Consider the following 16,401-nt stretch of genomic DNA (forward strand, 5'->3'; position numbering starts at 1 on the left):
TTGATGGTTTGTTCTCTGGTAGTTTTATTCTGTGGTGTGAAACTGCAAAAAATAAAATGATCTGAAGTTAGTTCTAACTCCACCTTACGTAGCCATGTAACACTCCTGGGCTTACCTAAGGTTACCTTGATTTAAATTCACTCCTGTGTGTAAGTGTGTAAGGACACTTTACTTTTTACTGAATAATATGTGAGAATTGATGATAGGTGAATCGATAGCAATGAGGCTAAATGAAGTTTGTTATTAATTTTAAGATAAGGATTTAAACATATATTATATATATAATTATCAGTATGAGAATGAAAGAAACAGCCTTTATTTTTTAAGGGGGAAGATACTGTCATTTTACAAAATATGATGCACTCATTGGAAAGACAGAAAAATTTGATAGTTTTATATGGTCAGTGAGGCTAAAATAATGTGTCCTTATTATTCTCTAGTGGTGAGCACAGGGCTCTCTCTTATATAACACGCTCTCAGTGCTGCTCAGGTTCGTAGGTGACTGGAAGCAGAAGAAAATTGATGAGGCCGGATTACAGATGTGTGCAGGTGGCGTGGGAAATGACCAGTTAGGTAACGTTATCGCTGCCAATTGCCAAACATGGGTTCATGAAAGCAAATACTTTTTGTTGTATGTGTTATATACATACATCGTTAACATATACATATACATATATGGTGGGTAAAAAATGGCTGAAGAATAACAGTGTCATTATCCAAGGTTCCAGTTCATTTTCTGATATGAATAATGAACAGTCCAGCACCAGGGAATAGATCTGTGCTAATCCATGCAGAACAGGGTGGTCTCTCTCTAGATAATGAATTGACACATTGTAGCATGCCCTTACGAGAAAGGCTGAGATGACTTCAGGACTCTCAACCAAAGAGGAGGGGAGCATGGCTGAATCCTTGGCATGATAATGGGAATTGTCTTATAATGTTTGAAAGGCTGTCATTTGCTTGTGAGACTAAGTTTAATAAAGGACACAGAGGTATAACTATATGGTCATTGATTTAATGTAGGAAGAACATTTCAACAAAATTGTGCAAAAATATAATGGGATTACTCAAAGTACTAATGTTTTCTTGTTACCGAAGCAAGAGGTGTTCATCCAGATGTGGTACAGAGGCTTTAGGTAATGTGAACTTTCTGGTACTTTTCAAGTCTTGGAAGCTAGGAATTTATTATTTTATTTATTTTTTCTGAATAAGGGGAAGGCCAAGTGACATTTATTATGGTCTGTAATTTGCTTCTGATTTAAATGATTATGCCAACAGTAAATTAATGCTTGTTTATTTTTTTATTCCTTTTACTAGTAAAAAATACCTAGAAATGATTATCTGGAGTATTTCTAACAGAGTAATAAAAATCCTTGTATCTCAGCTCACTACTTTAATTACACTACCTTATTAAAAAAGGCAACAGGATTCTGGAGCTTCTCTTTTTATTTGATTGTAATTCCCTTTCCCACGGTTTTCAATTGAAAGTTCACATTTCTAATTTACTCTCTATTTGAAGAAAATTTAGAGGATTTGTCCACTGAGCACTAATCCCACCAGCTGTACAGCAATGTGAGTAACTAGCAGTTTGTACATTTGTCTCATTTGAAGACAGTGGGAATGTAACCATAAGGAAAATTAGTGTAATTTAAAGAATCAAGAAGGGGAAGTACTTGCTATTTTCTACTTTGTTTCATTCTCTAAATTTTTTAATTTCTCTTATTTTTCAGGTCTAATGATTAAAATATACATATTAGGAAATTATTGCTCAATATTTTACTCTAATTTCAAGTTAGAAGTTGATGCTGGAAATTCTACCTTAAGTTCACCAGTCACTGCTGAATCTTTCATGTAGTGAAGTTCTTCAAGGGAAAATCTGTAGAGCCTCTCCTTCTAGTTCCAACCAATAATACTATTTGATTTCATTTTAATATGAGTTGGGAAACTTGAATTATATGAGGGAATCCATGTATCCTGACAACTGAGTTGAATTGTAGCTCTAGAGAATATATAATTCAATTTATTATTCTAATAATTAGCATCAACATACATTCTAAACTCGAAACACAGCAAGATGGTCTTCAGTCAGTAAAAGTTTGTATCTTCTTTTATAGATGTCCAGTTCACTTATCATGTGCAACCTTGCTAAATCATCCTTTGTCTCAGAAGCCTAAGGAAAAAAGATTATCTTAATTGTTTTTCCTCTTTTTATTAAATCACCCAATAAGTAATTTGCCTGCTATTCTTGAATTGAATTAACTAGGTACTTCACTGATTTCTTTGCAAAAGCTTTAATGGTATTAGTGCTGCTTATAGATTTGGAAAAAGATTGTGTTAGAATTGCATCATTTCACACAATTTTTAATTGGTAAAAATTACTCTATCTTCATAATTATTAATTTCATGTTAATGAGTATATTTAATAACTCCTTTCCCTATGTTAGCTTTCTATCTAAGTTTTTAAAATACAAATTTTACTTATTACATAAAAATGATTAATTTAGTGAAAATGCATAAACAGCATGTGAATACATGTGATTAAATAATTTAACTAATTATACTTTACTTTTCTTAACTTAGCAGTTGACATGCTGATGAGTAGACATAATCATAGTGCTTAGTATTCAATATTTAAATATTATTTCCCTTTGTATGATCTGTTCATATGCATCTATTCATCCAACATTTAGTTTTAAATTTTAAGTATTTTAAAACCAAGGTATCTTTAAAAATACTTTAGTATAAACTCAAAGTATTAAGGTTTGTGATATCGAAATAATTAAGTTACTACATATTTCTTAATTGAAATGCATTTTAAATGCTTAAATTTATTGTCCCAGCAGTGAGAGTGGTTTGTTTAACACTTAAGTATTTTGAAATGTTAGCATTTCAAACATTTCAAATGTTAGCGTTTCAAACACTTATATAAGTGTTCACTATTGATTCAGTGATTATAGTTTAATTTCAAGGAAGGAGACACATTCTTGAATGTCTCTATTCTCCTTCTTATACCACTTACATGTATCTAATTGCTTCTGCGAGCATTTACAGTGACCAAGGACCATCTCTTCAAGTACTAGCTCTTCAAGGTCAACCTCACCTATATAAGTTAATATAAGAAATTTTATTGTGTCAGGTTCCTTTTTTCTTTTGCCAGAGTATAAATTAGGATGACAGTAAGGACTTGTTTTGGAAATCCTTCAGGTTTCATAAGTGTACTACCTCTACTAGAGGTCAGTAATGAGAAACCACTAAACTAGCAGCACTTGATATGTGGATATAAATTTTTTTGCCATGGTAGCAACTACAGTTTGTGCACTACTAATTGAAGATTGCAATTGTTTTAGTCTGTCACTAGTAAAAGCTGGATATACCTACATTCTCTCTAGGTCCTTGTAATATGAAACTGTAACTGAGGTAATATCATCAGTCTTCAAATAACAGTAGTTTATGGAGAAAGCAGTTATCTCTCTGCCTCAGGACTGGAATGAGCCATCATATTCAGATTCTAGTTAAACTTTATTCCTCCTGAGCAGTGTTGTCTGTCTTAGAAATGGAGCCATGAGGAGAGTTGAATTAAGGGGTAAAAAAAAGAAATTGGGTATCTTTTTAGGTTTATTTTCTTTTTAAAAAAGATTTTATTTATTTATTTTTAGACAGAGGGGAAGGAAGGGAGAGAAACATCAATTTGTGATTGCCTCTTGCGTGCCCTGCACTGGGAAACCTGGCCTGCAACCCAGGCATGTGCCCTGACTGGGAATCAAACCATTGCCCCTATGGTTCATAGGCCAGTGCTCAGCCCACTGAGCCGCATTAGCCAAGGCCTTTTTAGGTTTCTTTAATACAGGTCTTTGGTGGTTTTATTATATTGGTGTTTTAATTATTTTGGTATATAGTGTTGTGATTTATTTTTTTAATAGACAAAGTCAAGGATGTATCCCAAATCTAAGTATACATTAATCATGTCTTAATCATGACTATACATTAATCATGAATTAATCATGTCACTGTCCAGTAACAATCATAAAAAGAAAACTATAACAAAAAAATAAAAGTTCCCCACATTAATGTCAATGCCAGTATGTCAATATTGCTTTTTGAAGCTTAAAATGCCTTGCTTCTCAAAATGTTTGAACCAAGTACGGCTCTCATATACTGTTCAGTAGTCCGAGAGGGCCCTTAAATGCACCCTAAACTGGCATTTAATTGATCTCTCATGTTTGGTCTTAAAGTTGTGAATAAGGCATTGTATTCCAGAAACATATTTCATAATGCAGTATTTCAAATTGCATTATCCTTCAAATGGTATAAAGAATTGATGCTCCAGAAATATGTCTTTTTTAAATGTCTTCACATTCCTCCAGTTTGAGGGGACATATTAATGCTGTCAGGCTGGGTTCTATTGATTCCACCTTCAAATGTTCTGAATTAAGTGTTTAAAATACTTTGTTAGTATTTCAATATTTCCCTACAGTGTGCACTTATTTAATATTTTCACATTAAATGTTTTGATTTTATTCTGTTCATAATATTCATTCTACATTTTTAAATTTTCACGAGAAATTAAATACAAAACTATTAAAGGAGACATAACATATTTGAATATTGATAAAATTTTGCTACAAAAACAGTTAAAAAAGTCAAATTTGGTTGGGCTAAGATTAATATTTTTACTTTTTTCTCTTATGAATTCCACAAAATATTTGGGATGATGTACAGAATTTACAAATAAAGTTTCAAAATTGAATGAAAAGTATATTTTATATTATATCAATAATATACAGTATAAATTAGTTTCAATATCTTCTATCCTTTTAATTACTTTTATTTCTAATATTTCATTACTCTAATCCAAATATTTCAAATTAAGATTGAAATTAAGATTATCTATATCAGAACCTCTGATAGTAGACCCTCAATTAATGTTTCTCAAAGTTTAGATTAAAATTATCCTAATATCATATTGATTTCTAAATGAACTTAGTAGATTGATTTATTTTGGATTTTTATAAATGTAGTTACTAGTATAATATTAAAATTTTTCTTTACTAAATAGTTAATTCTTTGCAAAAAATAATAATGATGAGTAAAGACAAGATTACTAAAAGGATTGATTATTGATTAGAGAAGTAAGAAAAATAATTTATGAGAATAAAAAAGAAAAAATAATTATAAAATTAAACACATAATTGATATAATTACTCATAGGTCAACTAACATTATTATTTTTATATATTCTTTAAAACCCCAGTAATATTTGCATTATCTCAATATAGTTTTTTTTTTAACAGGGACTTTTAGGTGAAGGAAAGAATTCTCTAACCACTTTCCAGCTAAATTGTTCTTTTTTTTAAAATATTTTCTTTATTTATTTTTCGAGAGAGGGGAAGGGAAGGAGAAAGAGAGGGAGAGAAACATCAATGTGTGGTTGCCTCTCATGTGTCCCCTGCCGGGAACTGGCCTGCAACCCAGGCATGTGCCCTGACTGGGAACCGAACCGCAATACTCTGGTTCTCAGGCCCGCGCTCAATTAAATTGTTCTTATATCTAACTAGTTTCTCTTTCTTAATTTAGTGAAAGAATTTTGGAATTAGAGATGCTCTCATTCATCTCAAATTCCTTAGAAATGCTAATGCATGAATGTGACACACTCAAAACCTGTAATTTAAGTTAACACTGTCTATTCTTTATTGCAGACAAAACATGGATGCACACGCCTGAAGCTTTATCAAAACATTACATTCCCTATAATGCAAAGGTAAAATAATTTATATCATATTATTGAACTTATTATGTATCTATAATATTATTAATTTATGGTTGATCTTAGAAAGTTTGTTTATGCATTGGCATTTTGTGTAGAAAACTTTGCAAAGATAAAATAATTTTGTAGTGTATAGTATGGGAAGCTATTTTTCTCTCTAAATAAGTGATTTAAAAGCAAAAAACACGTCCTTTATCAGCTCTGTTAAAGTCATGCATGTGTTTTCTTCAAATGACTTTAGTTATTGTTAAAAATTATTTGTGGTATCATGGCCTGTAGGAAATAAAGTAACCAACAAATTAGTGTCCTTTAAAAACATTTTTATGTTGCATCACAGAGATGAATATAAAAATTAATCAGGATATGAGAGAAATGAGCTGCAATTTTAATGAATGTACTTATCATTCAAAAAGAAAAAAGAAAGGAACAAACAAAATTCACGCTATTAAGAAAACAGAAAAAAGGTGTATTTTTTGGTGAAGTTTTTGTTCAGTTTGCTGCATTTTAACAAATAAAAACAACCTGTACTCTGCATCCTCAAAGATTCAACTCATTGTTCTTGGAGAGCTAGAGGAATGAATGTGCTATACAAAATAGTCTTTAAAGAAAGGTGTTATTTTGGGGTTAGTGAGTACCGAATCTGAAATGGATTTTAGAGACATCTGAGTTTAAATATGGAAAACACAGAGTGAATTAAAGGGTTGGGTTTGGGAATAGGAGAGTTGGTCACACTTAAGCAAGTGAACTTTGGGTAGTGTTGGGGGGAAACATAAAATGATGAAATTATTTTTATAAGAGAAGTTAAGAACTTATAAGTTAACACACATTATATGCTGGTATATATGGAGATTAGATATGAGAAATTGTTTCAGAAAAAAGTTTTTAAAATTTATTGAACAGAAAGTCGATGGTATTTAACAGGGAACCCTGGAGTGCTTGCCTGGGTCTGAATCAGCAGGAGGACACATTTACTGGGCCATCCAGAAGTTCTCCCCGAGCTGCTACTCAACAGAGAATTTGTAGAGTGAAGCAACTATCTGTGGTTTTTTGCTGACTTTCCAGCAAAAATAAAAATGCTTTAAAATACTTTCTCTGTAAAACTAATATATTTGACATCACTACAATACTTACAGATTTCTCTGTAAAGTTAACATGAAGATTTAATTGCCATGATGTAGCATGTAAAATTTAGTTAATGAGAAAAATTTTAGTGTTACCCTGCTCTTCCACAGGTTTTCTTTATTAGCTGTTGAGAAACCATATGAAAACTATGTAGAAAAAAGTCTCAAAAACCACTATCATTTTAAAGAGTATGCTCTTTTTTTTTAAATAACAGTTGTAGTAGAATTCTGTCCTTCATGAGAAGCTGCCACAGGTTATTTATTTTTGTATATGATCAGAATGTCTCATTTTGAGAAAAAAATATGGTTATGGGATTGAAAGATTCTAATTAGAACTACCTTGAACTTTAACTCTGTGGGTTAATGTGACAATGGAGATCTGCTCGTCTGCGTGAAAAAGTTGCTCGTGCTAATTGACAGGCGTGTAACAACCCTAAGTCATCCCACACTGTAGACGGCACAGAAGCTCCTTCCCAGGCTGGGCTTGGGGAAGCGTGGAAGAGCAGGTTGGTTTTGTCCGCTCCAATATGGCCTCTTGATCGATAATGTATATGATGTATACCAAGTAGTGTTACAACTATATGAAGAGCTTTTTTCTTTTTCTGGATTTTCTCCTTTGTAGCCCTTTTTTAAATTGATCATTTAATAGTTAATTTTTAAAAATTTTCCATTTCTCTTATTAGAACACATTCCACTTGACAACCAAATTTATGTCTATTGGAAGTACCTTAGCACAACAGAAAAAAATACAGACTGTAGACATAAAGGTGTTAGATAAGTATTAGAAGAATGTCTATAATAAAATAGTTGCTCAAAAAAACATTAGAAATTGTTCATTTATCTTTTTATTTTTCACAGGACTTGCCAAAGGTCCTGTCTCATAGTAGGCATTCAGTATATATGTATTTAAATGACTTATTTCTTTTTAGAGAGAGGGCAAGGGAGAGAGAAATAGAGAGAGAGAAACCTGGCCTGCACCCCAGGCATGTGCCGTAAGCAGAAATCGAACCATGAATCTTTCACTTTGTGGGGTGACACCCAATCCACTGAGCCACACCAGTCAGAGCCAGTATATATGTACTTAATGAATGAATGCATAAAATCCTTTCCAAGGTAATTAACAGAATTGTTACATTTCATTTACCCTCAATATGTGCCAGGAACTATGCTGGTTGTTTTTACACAATCTCATTTAATATTTGCTGTGACTCTGGAGATTATTTATATCTTTGCATAGTAGAAAACTTCACATTTTATATGAGAAAACTAAAGCTAAAAGATTGAGTAATTGGCCCACTGTCACAGAGCTAATAAAACAGGCCCAGATTTAAAAACTGAAGTTTATCTGATTTAAAGCTTTGCTTACTTTTATGTGTATAATACCACTTGGTCATTCACTCATTCATTAGACAACTGTTACATATAGGGTGCAATTGCTGAAACTTCATGAATGTTAGAGACACTTCAGAGCTATATGACACAGGCTTGTATTTTAATGGATCTTATTGTCACAGGATATCATACAAACAAGTAAATACTATAAAAAGGAGATCATGTTCTGTGCCATTCAAATGGCACTTAACAGAAGGCTATAAAGATTCAGGAATGGCATCTTTGAGTTATGAGAGTGGGAGTGAAGCAGGATCAAAACAAGGGTGAAGGGACCGTTTCAAGCTGAGACATCCGGAGGAGGAGCAGCACAGAGTCAGTAGGGTCTAAGGCACAGGCTGGATACAGCAGGAGTTGGCTGGACCATTATCATTAGTAAAGGACTAATGATAATATAAAGTGCTTTATCAGTTAAAATTCCATCTGAGAAACAAAACTAGTTGGGTGAACAGACACCCACACATTTATTTAAGGAGTGGGTTATGCAACTTTGAGGGGCTGTCCAGGCAAGTCTGAGATCTATGTGGCAGGCCATCAGGAAAGGCAGGCTGGGTACTACTGGGCACAAACTAAACATGGGTAGAACTTCTTCTTCAGCAGTTCTGTCTCCTGTCTGTTCATTAGGCCTTTAGATTGATTATATCAAGCCCACCCAGGTTATTTAGCATCATCTTTTTGTATAAAGTGAACTGATTATAGCTGTGAATAATACCTACAAAACAACTCCATAGCAACACTTAGATTAGTGTTTGATTAAATAACTGGATAGGATAACCTGGCCAAGCTAACAATGACCATCACAAATACTGATGCCAGACAAGGCTAAAAATAAAAGAAATTGAGAACGCTCTGAATGGCAGGAAAAGCAGTTTGAGCAGTGAACTAATCAAATAGGATTTTAGGAAAATACATCTGTAGTCATCTGAAAGTTGATTTGGATCAAAAGGGATAGGATGACATTGAACTTCTTAGGAAGTTGCAGCAGGTCCTGAAATAATAGTTTCATTCAATGTTGTTTCATCGCAACTTTGATGAGAAGCTGTAGGAACATAACTCTTTGTATTAATCAGCCTATGGTGAGATTGGTTATGTCACTATTGTTTTGCTTTAAGTTGCTGAATCCATTGATGGTAAGTGAGGACTTAATGTATTTTAATGGTCCAAGTGTGTGGTCACAAGTTTCTATAGGGTAGTAGATAAGCATACAGTGGAAAACAAAGATGAGTTAAATATTTAAGGTGAAAAATTGGTGCAACAGAAGAATAACTTATATGTAGGGAAAAAGAAAAATTTCTACTTTCATCCTGGCTAAAAGGGAGAATAAATGATACCATTAAAAGATTCCCACCACTTCACTCACTTTTGGTGATCAGCTGGTTGCAAATTAATCTGATAAATTTAACAGAGCTGTTTAAAAATATAATTCTACCTAACTAAATCCATAATAACATTTACATTGAGATATTTTCAGTTTTAAAGTAATAGTTTTCTGCTTAATGTTATAATTCCTTTAATTTAAAAAAAAACATATCTTTAGTTCCACACTTTCACTTTATAGAACATTCTATTTCAAAAATTCACATTTAATATTCATGGTATACTTATTTCAGGTCATACGTGGATATAAAATAGTAATTGGTTTCAAAGTTTTAGTCTATGTAGGGTTCATTGGTTTTCAGGATTTTTTTAATGAGCAGTAACAGCATTAATACTAATGTATTGGTAATTCTGCATGTTCTGTGTACTCTGTAGTTATGTTTTTCAAAGTTATACTGCATGAAAGTAGTTGGTTATGAAATCAGTGCAGCAGGTCATGGAAGGCATTTAAAGATGAATAGAAAAGGAGAGAAAGAGACAAGCAACTTTCAGAATGTATATGGTAAAATCAACTTGTTGCATGAAATTGTGACTCATAATCATAAGGGTTAGAGACTCACTGCCTTTGAACAGTAATCTGCCTTTAAATAGCACCAAAGACGTCATCATATTTAACTAATTAAAATTATAAAATAATAAGAGGGGGGACTGCTTAAGAAGGCAAATAAAATTTTAATACAAGAGATGATTCACATGTAAGTTTATCCATGTCTTCATTGAATATAACATCTTAAAATGACTTCTGAAATACACATATAAACATAGTAAGAGTGATACAGAAATATAATAAAGTGTAAAATATAGTTTTGTGCACTCCTTCATTCATACCTAGACTTACTCATTTGAATCAAGCTTCTACTATATGCCAGGTCCTGACCTAGACAATAAAAATCGATTAGTGAACCAAATAGATAAAATCCTGCCCTCTTAAGGCTTACATATAATAACAGTCATAATACTTTTTTGAGAGATACTAACAAGAAAATAAATAATAAATATATTTATATAGTATGTTATATAGTGTATATGTATATATAGGTATATGTAATATAGTATAAACAATATTTTATATTTTAATAGTGTGTTCCAGGCTATCACCGTTGCTTGGAGAAGAATAAAGCAGGATGTTGAGGATTGGGAGAAGTGGGGAAAAGCATGCTATGTTACATGAAGTGGTCAGGGCAGATCTCCGAGGGCAGAGGCCTAAAGGAAGAGAGGGAGTGAGGCATGTGACCGCATGGGAGAAGAGTATACCTTCCAGGTATGGAAGAGCATTGCCTAGCACGTGCAAGATGGGACCATCCTCACCTGGGAAAGGACTATCCAGGGGTCAGGTGGCTGAAATGCAGGGAAATCGTAGTGAGTATCTGACAGGCACATGTGCAGTAGAGCAGATGGAGTGAAGGGCATCTTCTTGTGATTATAGGGCCTTGTAGGCCAGTGAAAATTTGAGAAGCTCTCTATTTAAAGAGTTGAGAGAAAGAGTGGAGAAATCTGAGACAAGTTTTTGATATGAATTAGCTGTAAGGAGGCAAAGGTGGTCACACATCAGGAGTTCGGCACAGAAGTCCAGGCAAAGAAAGTGTGGTTGTGGCTCGAGGTTGGGTAGGATTTGGAGAAACGTACTGGGCATCTAGGTATGGTAGATGGATCTAGTGTTAGCTTTCTATTGCTGCTATAATTAGAACGTTAAAGCAGAAATTTAAAAATACTTTTCAGCCACATTTCCCAAAGACTGTAGTATTTTCCATTCTTTCAAGCTTGTGAAGAAACTGCTGAAATGTCTTCTTTTATAAAGACTTTTCTTTTCTGAAAACACTTTTCTTTCAGTGAATTTGTTATTTTGTTGGTGTCAGATAGATATTCTCTAGATGGAAAATTGTGACAAATTCTTCATAAAAAAGCACTTATTTATTCAATGCTTTTTCTAAATGTGTAATTATCCACAAAAAGGCTGATGTGTTTATTTTTTATGAGGCAGCCAGCTTTGTTAAAATATATAAGAATGAAATTCTAAGGAGATTATCACATTACTTTGTACCATGTGGCACTAAAAAAAGTCAGCATTCCCGGGTTATCTGCTGACCGTGTTCCAAGTCCTAGAAGTAAGTGAATCCAAAATAAACAGGAACATGGATCTTGACCCTAAAAACTCACGACTTCTCTGGAGAGAGAGAACAGACACATAAAATGAAGAATTTTGGTACAAAGTAAGTAGAGCTGATAACTAGCAAAATAAAATATGAATGTCAAAAAGAGGTTTAAAAAGAAAAATGACACTGTATTTTGGTGATTTCTAGAGATGTCAGAGTTGCATACGTGAAACATACATTGTTTGCCACTACATTTGTTTGGTAAGACAGAGGCAGACAGAGCTGTGACCTGCGGGAACTTCCCGACTCAGCGAGTTCTGGAGTTTCTAGCCAGGCTCGCACAACCTTCACAACCTAATCTTCTTCCACGGTTTCAGTTTACAAGCTCTTATTTGGCTTAAAAAACAAACAAACAAAAAAAAACCCCAGAAAATAACAAAGTCAAGAACAAAAAAAGATGCAATCTCAGATCTGACAGTAAGTGGTTAGAACTTAAATGTTCTAATCCGCAGTAGTTGAAACCTACGTCTTAGTCACTGACATTTGAAACTTATAGCAAAACCTGGTTAGTAGTCATTGATACAGGGAAATCAGAACCTGGGTATGTGGTACACTTGGGTAAACCCCAAAACCGATAGTCTACCCCAACAGTTCCATTGATGTTATCAGAATTTTATAGCCACGTAGTTGCTGTATCCTATTATAGGATCAGAGCAACCACTTCTCATCAATCTATTTAAGTTCAATTTTCGGCTCCCCCAACTAATATCTGAATTATGTAATTTTTCTATCTTTGAGTTTTCTCATTTGTAAAGTGAGATTAATAACTGTACTTGCCTCTCTAAGCTATTAAGAGACTTAAATTTAAATGAGTTAATATAACAGGAATGGTTTTTATGACATCAATGTAACCTGGCAGCCAAGGAGAGTGGACTGGAATGCACATGAGTGAATAATGACGACTTCACTGTACTAGTCAGTGCAGGTGGCAGATGCAGTTGAGTGAGCATGTGTACTGTGCGCCCATCACATTCAAAATGACTGAACGAGTAGAGCAACAAATCTGCATCAAATTTTGCATTAAGCTTGAACATTCCTCCGTGGAAACTATTGAGATGATTCAGAAGGCCGTAGCTATGGACAACTGGTGACTGGCAGCTTCATCACACCATTCCCATTCATGCATCCCATCTAATGCAGAGTTTTTTGGCAAAACATCAAATCACCCAGCTGACTCAGCCCCACTACAGCCCAGATTTGGTGCTCCATGACTTTTGACTTTTCCCAAAACTAAAATCACCTTTGAAAGGGAAGAGATTTCAGACCATGGATGAGATTGTACAAACTATGATGGGGCAACTGATGATGATTGGGAGAACTGCGTGAGGTCCCAAGTTGACAACTTTGAAGGGGACTGAGGCATCATTGTCCTATGTACATTGTTTCTTGTATCTTATATCTTCTTCAATAAATGTCCCTATTTTTCATATATGGTTGGATATCTTGTGGACAGACCTCATTTAAAAAAAAAAACAATAGCCTTAGGTCAGTGTCCAGTGTATCCAAAGCTCATTGTAATTGATATACTTATTATAGAAAGTATCTGTCTACACTGTAGTTGCACTAGTTATTATTGTATTTTGAGAATAACTTAGACCTTTGCACTATTATCTGGAAAACAGAGAACAAAGTTCTTACACTACATGTCAGGTATTGCATTTTTTCTGTTTGCGTCAGAGACAGTGAGATCAGCCAAGGCACTCGCTGTGGCCAACCTGAGAGTCTAATGGGGAAGGAATGGCTTTTCCTTCAAGCATGGCAGCAGACTCAATACTGCTGACCTTGTAGGTTTATAGACAAGAAAAGGCTTTGAGGGTTAAAGAATAATATTGCTGCAATCATGCTTTTCTGTTTTCAACAACTACATTATGGAGTAAGATATTAATGCACAGATCACCTTGGTCTTAAAGTCAAATACAGAAATACATGGAAATCAATGCAAACTTTTAAAAATTGTTAAAAGTTTCACAAGTAAGAAGTTAATGAAGAGAGCGAGTTATATTATGTGGCCTAATGAGTCATGGTAAAGAAAAGTTTTATTATAAATAAGTCATTTTGCTAATGCTTCTCAATTATTTTTGGTGAATATATGATAAATTGCCCTTCAATGAAGTGTTAATATTGGTTTATAAATTAATAGAAGAAAATGTGGATCTTAGAAATAAATAATCTACATCCATGTCAAAAAAGGAAATCAAAGAAAGCATTCATATTGAACCCTGTGGAATCACTAAAAGTTGAGAAAAGATACACCCCTGTGATAGTGAGATGAGATGCATTGCTAAAACATCCAAAATAATTTAGAATTCCAAATTCCAAAGATTCTTCAGAGCAGCTTTGTAATAGCAGCAAACATAAGCATTTACCAGTTTTGCTGGTTGTAGATATCAGGGGAAATGTAAAGAACATGAAGAGTTCAAATTCATTCCATATAATTCATTACATTTGTTTAAAAATGAGGTTTCAGGCCCTCGCCAGGTAGCTCAGTGGTTTAGAGCATTGTCCCAATATGCCAAGGTTGTGGATTCAGCCCCGGGTCAGGTCACATCCAATCATCCACCAATGAATGCATCAGTAAGTGGAATAATAAATCAGTGTCTCTCTCTCTTTCTGTTTCTTCCTCTCTAAAATTAATTAAATTTTTTAAAATGAAAATTTTAATTTTAATGCACAGGTACCACTTCAAAAATTAATTTATATAGAACTTTCATAAAAAGTTTTTCTGGATTTTAGAACTGTACTTTAATAATGTTAATATGTACAACTTATATCCATTACCAACATTTTAAAATTAAAGAATGAGCATATACATTGAACTTTAACTGTCATTTCCTCCATTTGCAAATGATACATGCTATCATATATATTGACAATAATTATGCATCTATAACCATTAGAAACTGTCCTTTTATGTTCCAAAGCAGTACTGACTCATTTTTTAAAGGAATTAAAGCTATAAAATGTTATTTTCCCATTACTTTTCTTGGGGATGGGAAGCTATAAGCATTTTTATGCTAAACAGTGTGGAAACAAATAAGAACAGAGTAGTAACGGGAAATTTATAGAGTTGTGACTTTGTAGTTGGATTATACTTCTAAAATATAAGAATAAATGGGAGAAGAGAAATGACAATAAACACATAACATTACCTAACTCCTAAATTATTGGGATGAACTTTTAACACCAATTTCATTTCTCAAAAACATATGCATATCATAAAGAGAATATCTAGTTGGGGTTTTCCCTTAAGTTTTCCCAGGTGGCTTAAATAGTTTTTCAACATAATTTTGGAGGTCACCATCATTGGAAACTATTACTCTACATATTAGAATGCTCTAAAAAACTATAATTTACCTGTTGAACATTGCTGAATGAAAACTTAAAATTCTGTATTAGTTATTCTTTGTAAAATTCACAATGGACTACGGTATTTTTTTTCTTAAAAAAAGATGGACAACAGTGTGACTGCCGGGGGGAGAGGGATCTAAGGGGACTAAGTGGTAATGGAAGAAAAGTACAATACAGATTAAATTTTAAAAAGCCATATGTGTTACAGATTCAAAGACTTTGTATGTTCAAAAGCATTTTAAGAATCATTTATTAAAAGTCCATCATTTTCTTGAAAGGTAAATTAAGGCTGAGAGAGGCTAAGTGATTTGCTCAAGCTTACATAGAAAAATAGCAAAGTTAGATATAGAAATTAAGTCTTCTATTCAACACCTGTTTTTCTTGATATTATAATATACTATAACCAAGCTTAAGGAAGAGAAACTTAGCCACCAGATGAATGAGTCCAAAGGCAAAATAGGATATTTATGCACATCTGCCCTTTGTATATGGTACGTGTGAAATGGGTTCATTTATAGAGCCCTGCCTGAGAACTTATTCGTTAGACATCATTTAAAACCGGCCAGGAGTTTGGCAGGGATATGAGCTAAGTAGACTAAATAAAGCCTGTATATTTGCTGACTGACAGAGAGGCCACTGAGTCTGTGCTTTTGTAAAGTATTTCACTTTCCTTATTCTGCTTTGCTTAATGATATTTCTATTAATGTAATCTTTGGGTAAAAATAGTTCAGTGTTAGCTGTGTCTGTAAATGCTTATGCAACTTGACAGCATCTTAGTTATAAATGGGGATTTTTTTAATGTTGGATACATTTATCAATATTTCATATTTCTTCATGATATGTTTGGCATTCTGTGCAATAACAAGAAAGCTTGTTCATAGCCAAAGAATGTTTCTGTAAAAGGAAGTCTGATTTGGTCTTAGAGGAGTAAGACAGCAGCAATTCTGAAGACTGGAATATGAAATTTAGGGATTGAACAGAAAAGACAGGTAAGGGGTATTATAAAAATAATGTTTTATTTAATCAAGAGCATTTCACTAATGATTTTTATTAACTAAAATAAGCATATGCTAAATATAAGAAAATTGTAAAGAAGTGAGCATTTTTTAAACAAAGGACCCAGAAAAAATGAGAAATGGGAATGAAAAGGAAGGGATTGTTACAGGAGGTAAAACATTGCAGGAAACACCAGGAGTTTGCAAATTACTTAAACATCTAATCAGCACTATGAATGGGTAGAAAGTTGCAT

General features: G+C 33.4%; 1 protein-coding gene across 4 annotated transcripts in view; it reads left to right on the forward strand.

Annotated features, from left to right (window-relative positions):
• Window positions 1-16,401, forward strand: part of GULP1 (GULP PTB domain containing engulfment adaptor 1) — a 217,486-nt gene that overhangs the window by 125,102 nt on the left and 75,983 nt on the right. For all 4 annotated transcript variants that reach the window (XM_053665219.1, XM_037162974.2, XM_037162978.2 and 1 more), the window contains exon 4: window positions 5,697-5,758. In XM_053665219.1, the coding sequence (XP_053521194.1) occupies window positions 5,697-5,758 (62 nt within the window). The remainder of the gene's footprint in view (window positions 1-5,696; window positions 5,759-16,401) is intronic.

Source organism: Artibeus jamaicensis, unplaced genomic scaffold, assembly GCF_021234435.1.
Source record: "Artibeus jamaicensis isolate MK-2021 breed Jamaican fruit bat unplaced genomic scaffold, CSHL_Jam_final contig_391, whole genome shotgun sequence".
Classification (NCBI taxonomy): Eukaryota; Metazoa; Chordata; class Mammalia; order Chiroptera; family Phyllostomidae; genus Artibeus; species Artibeus jamaicensis.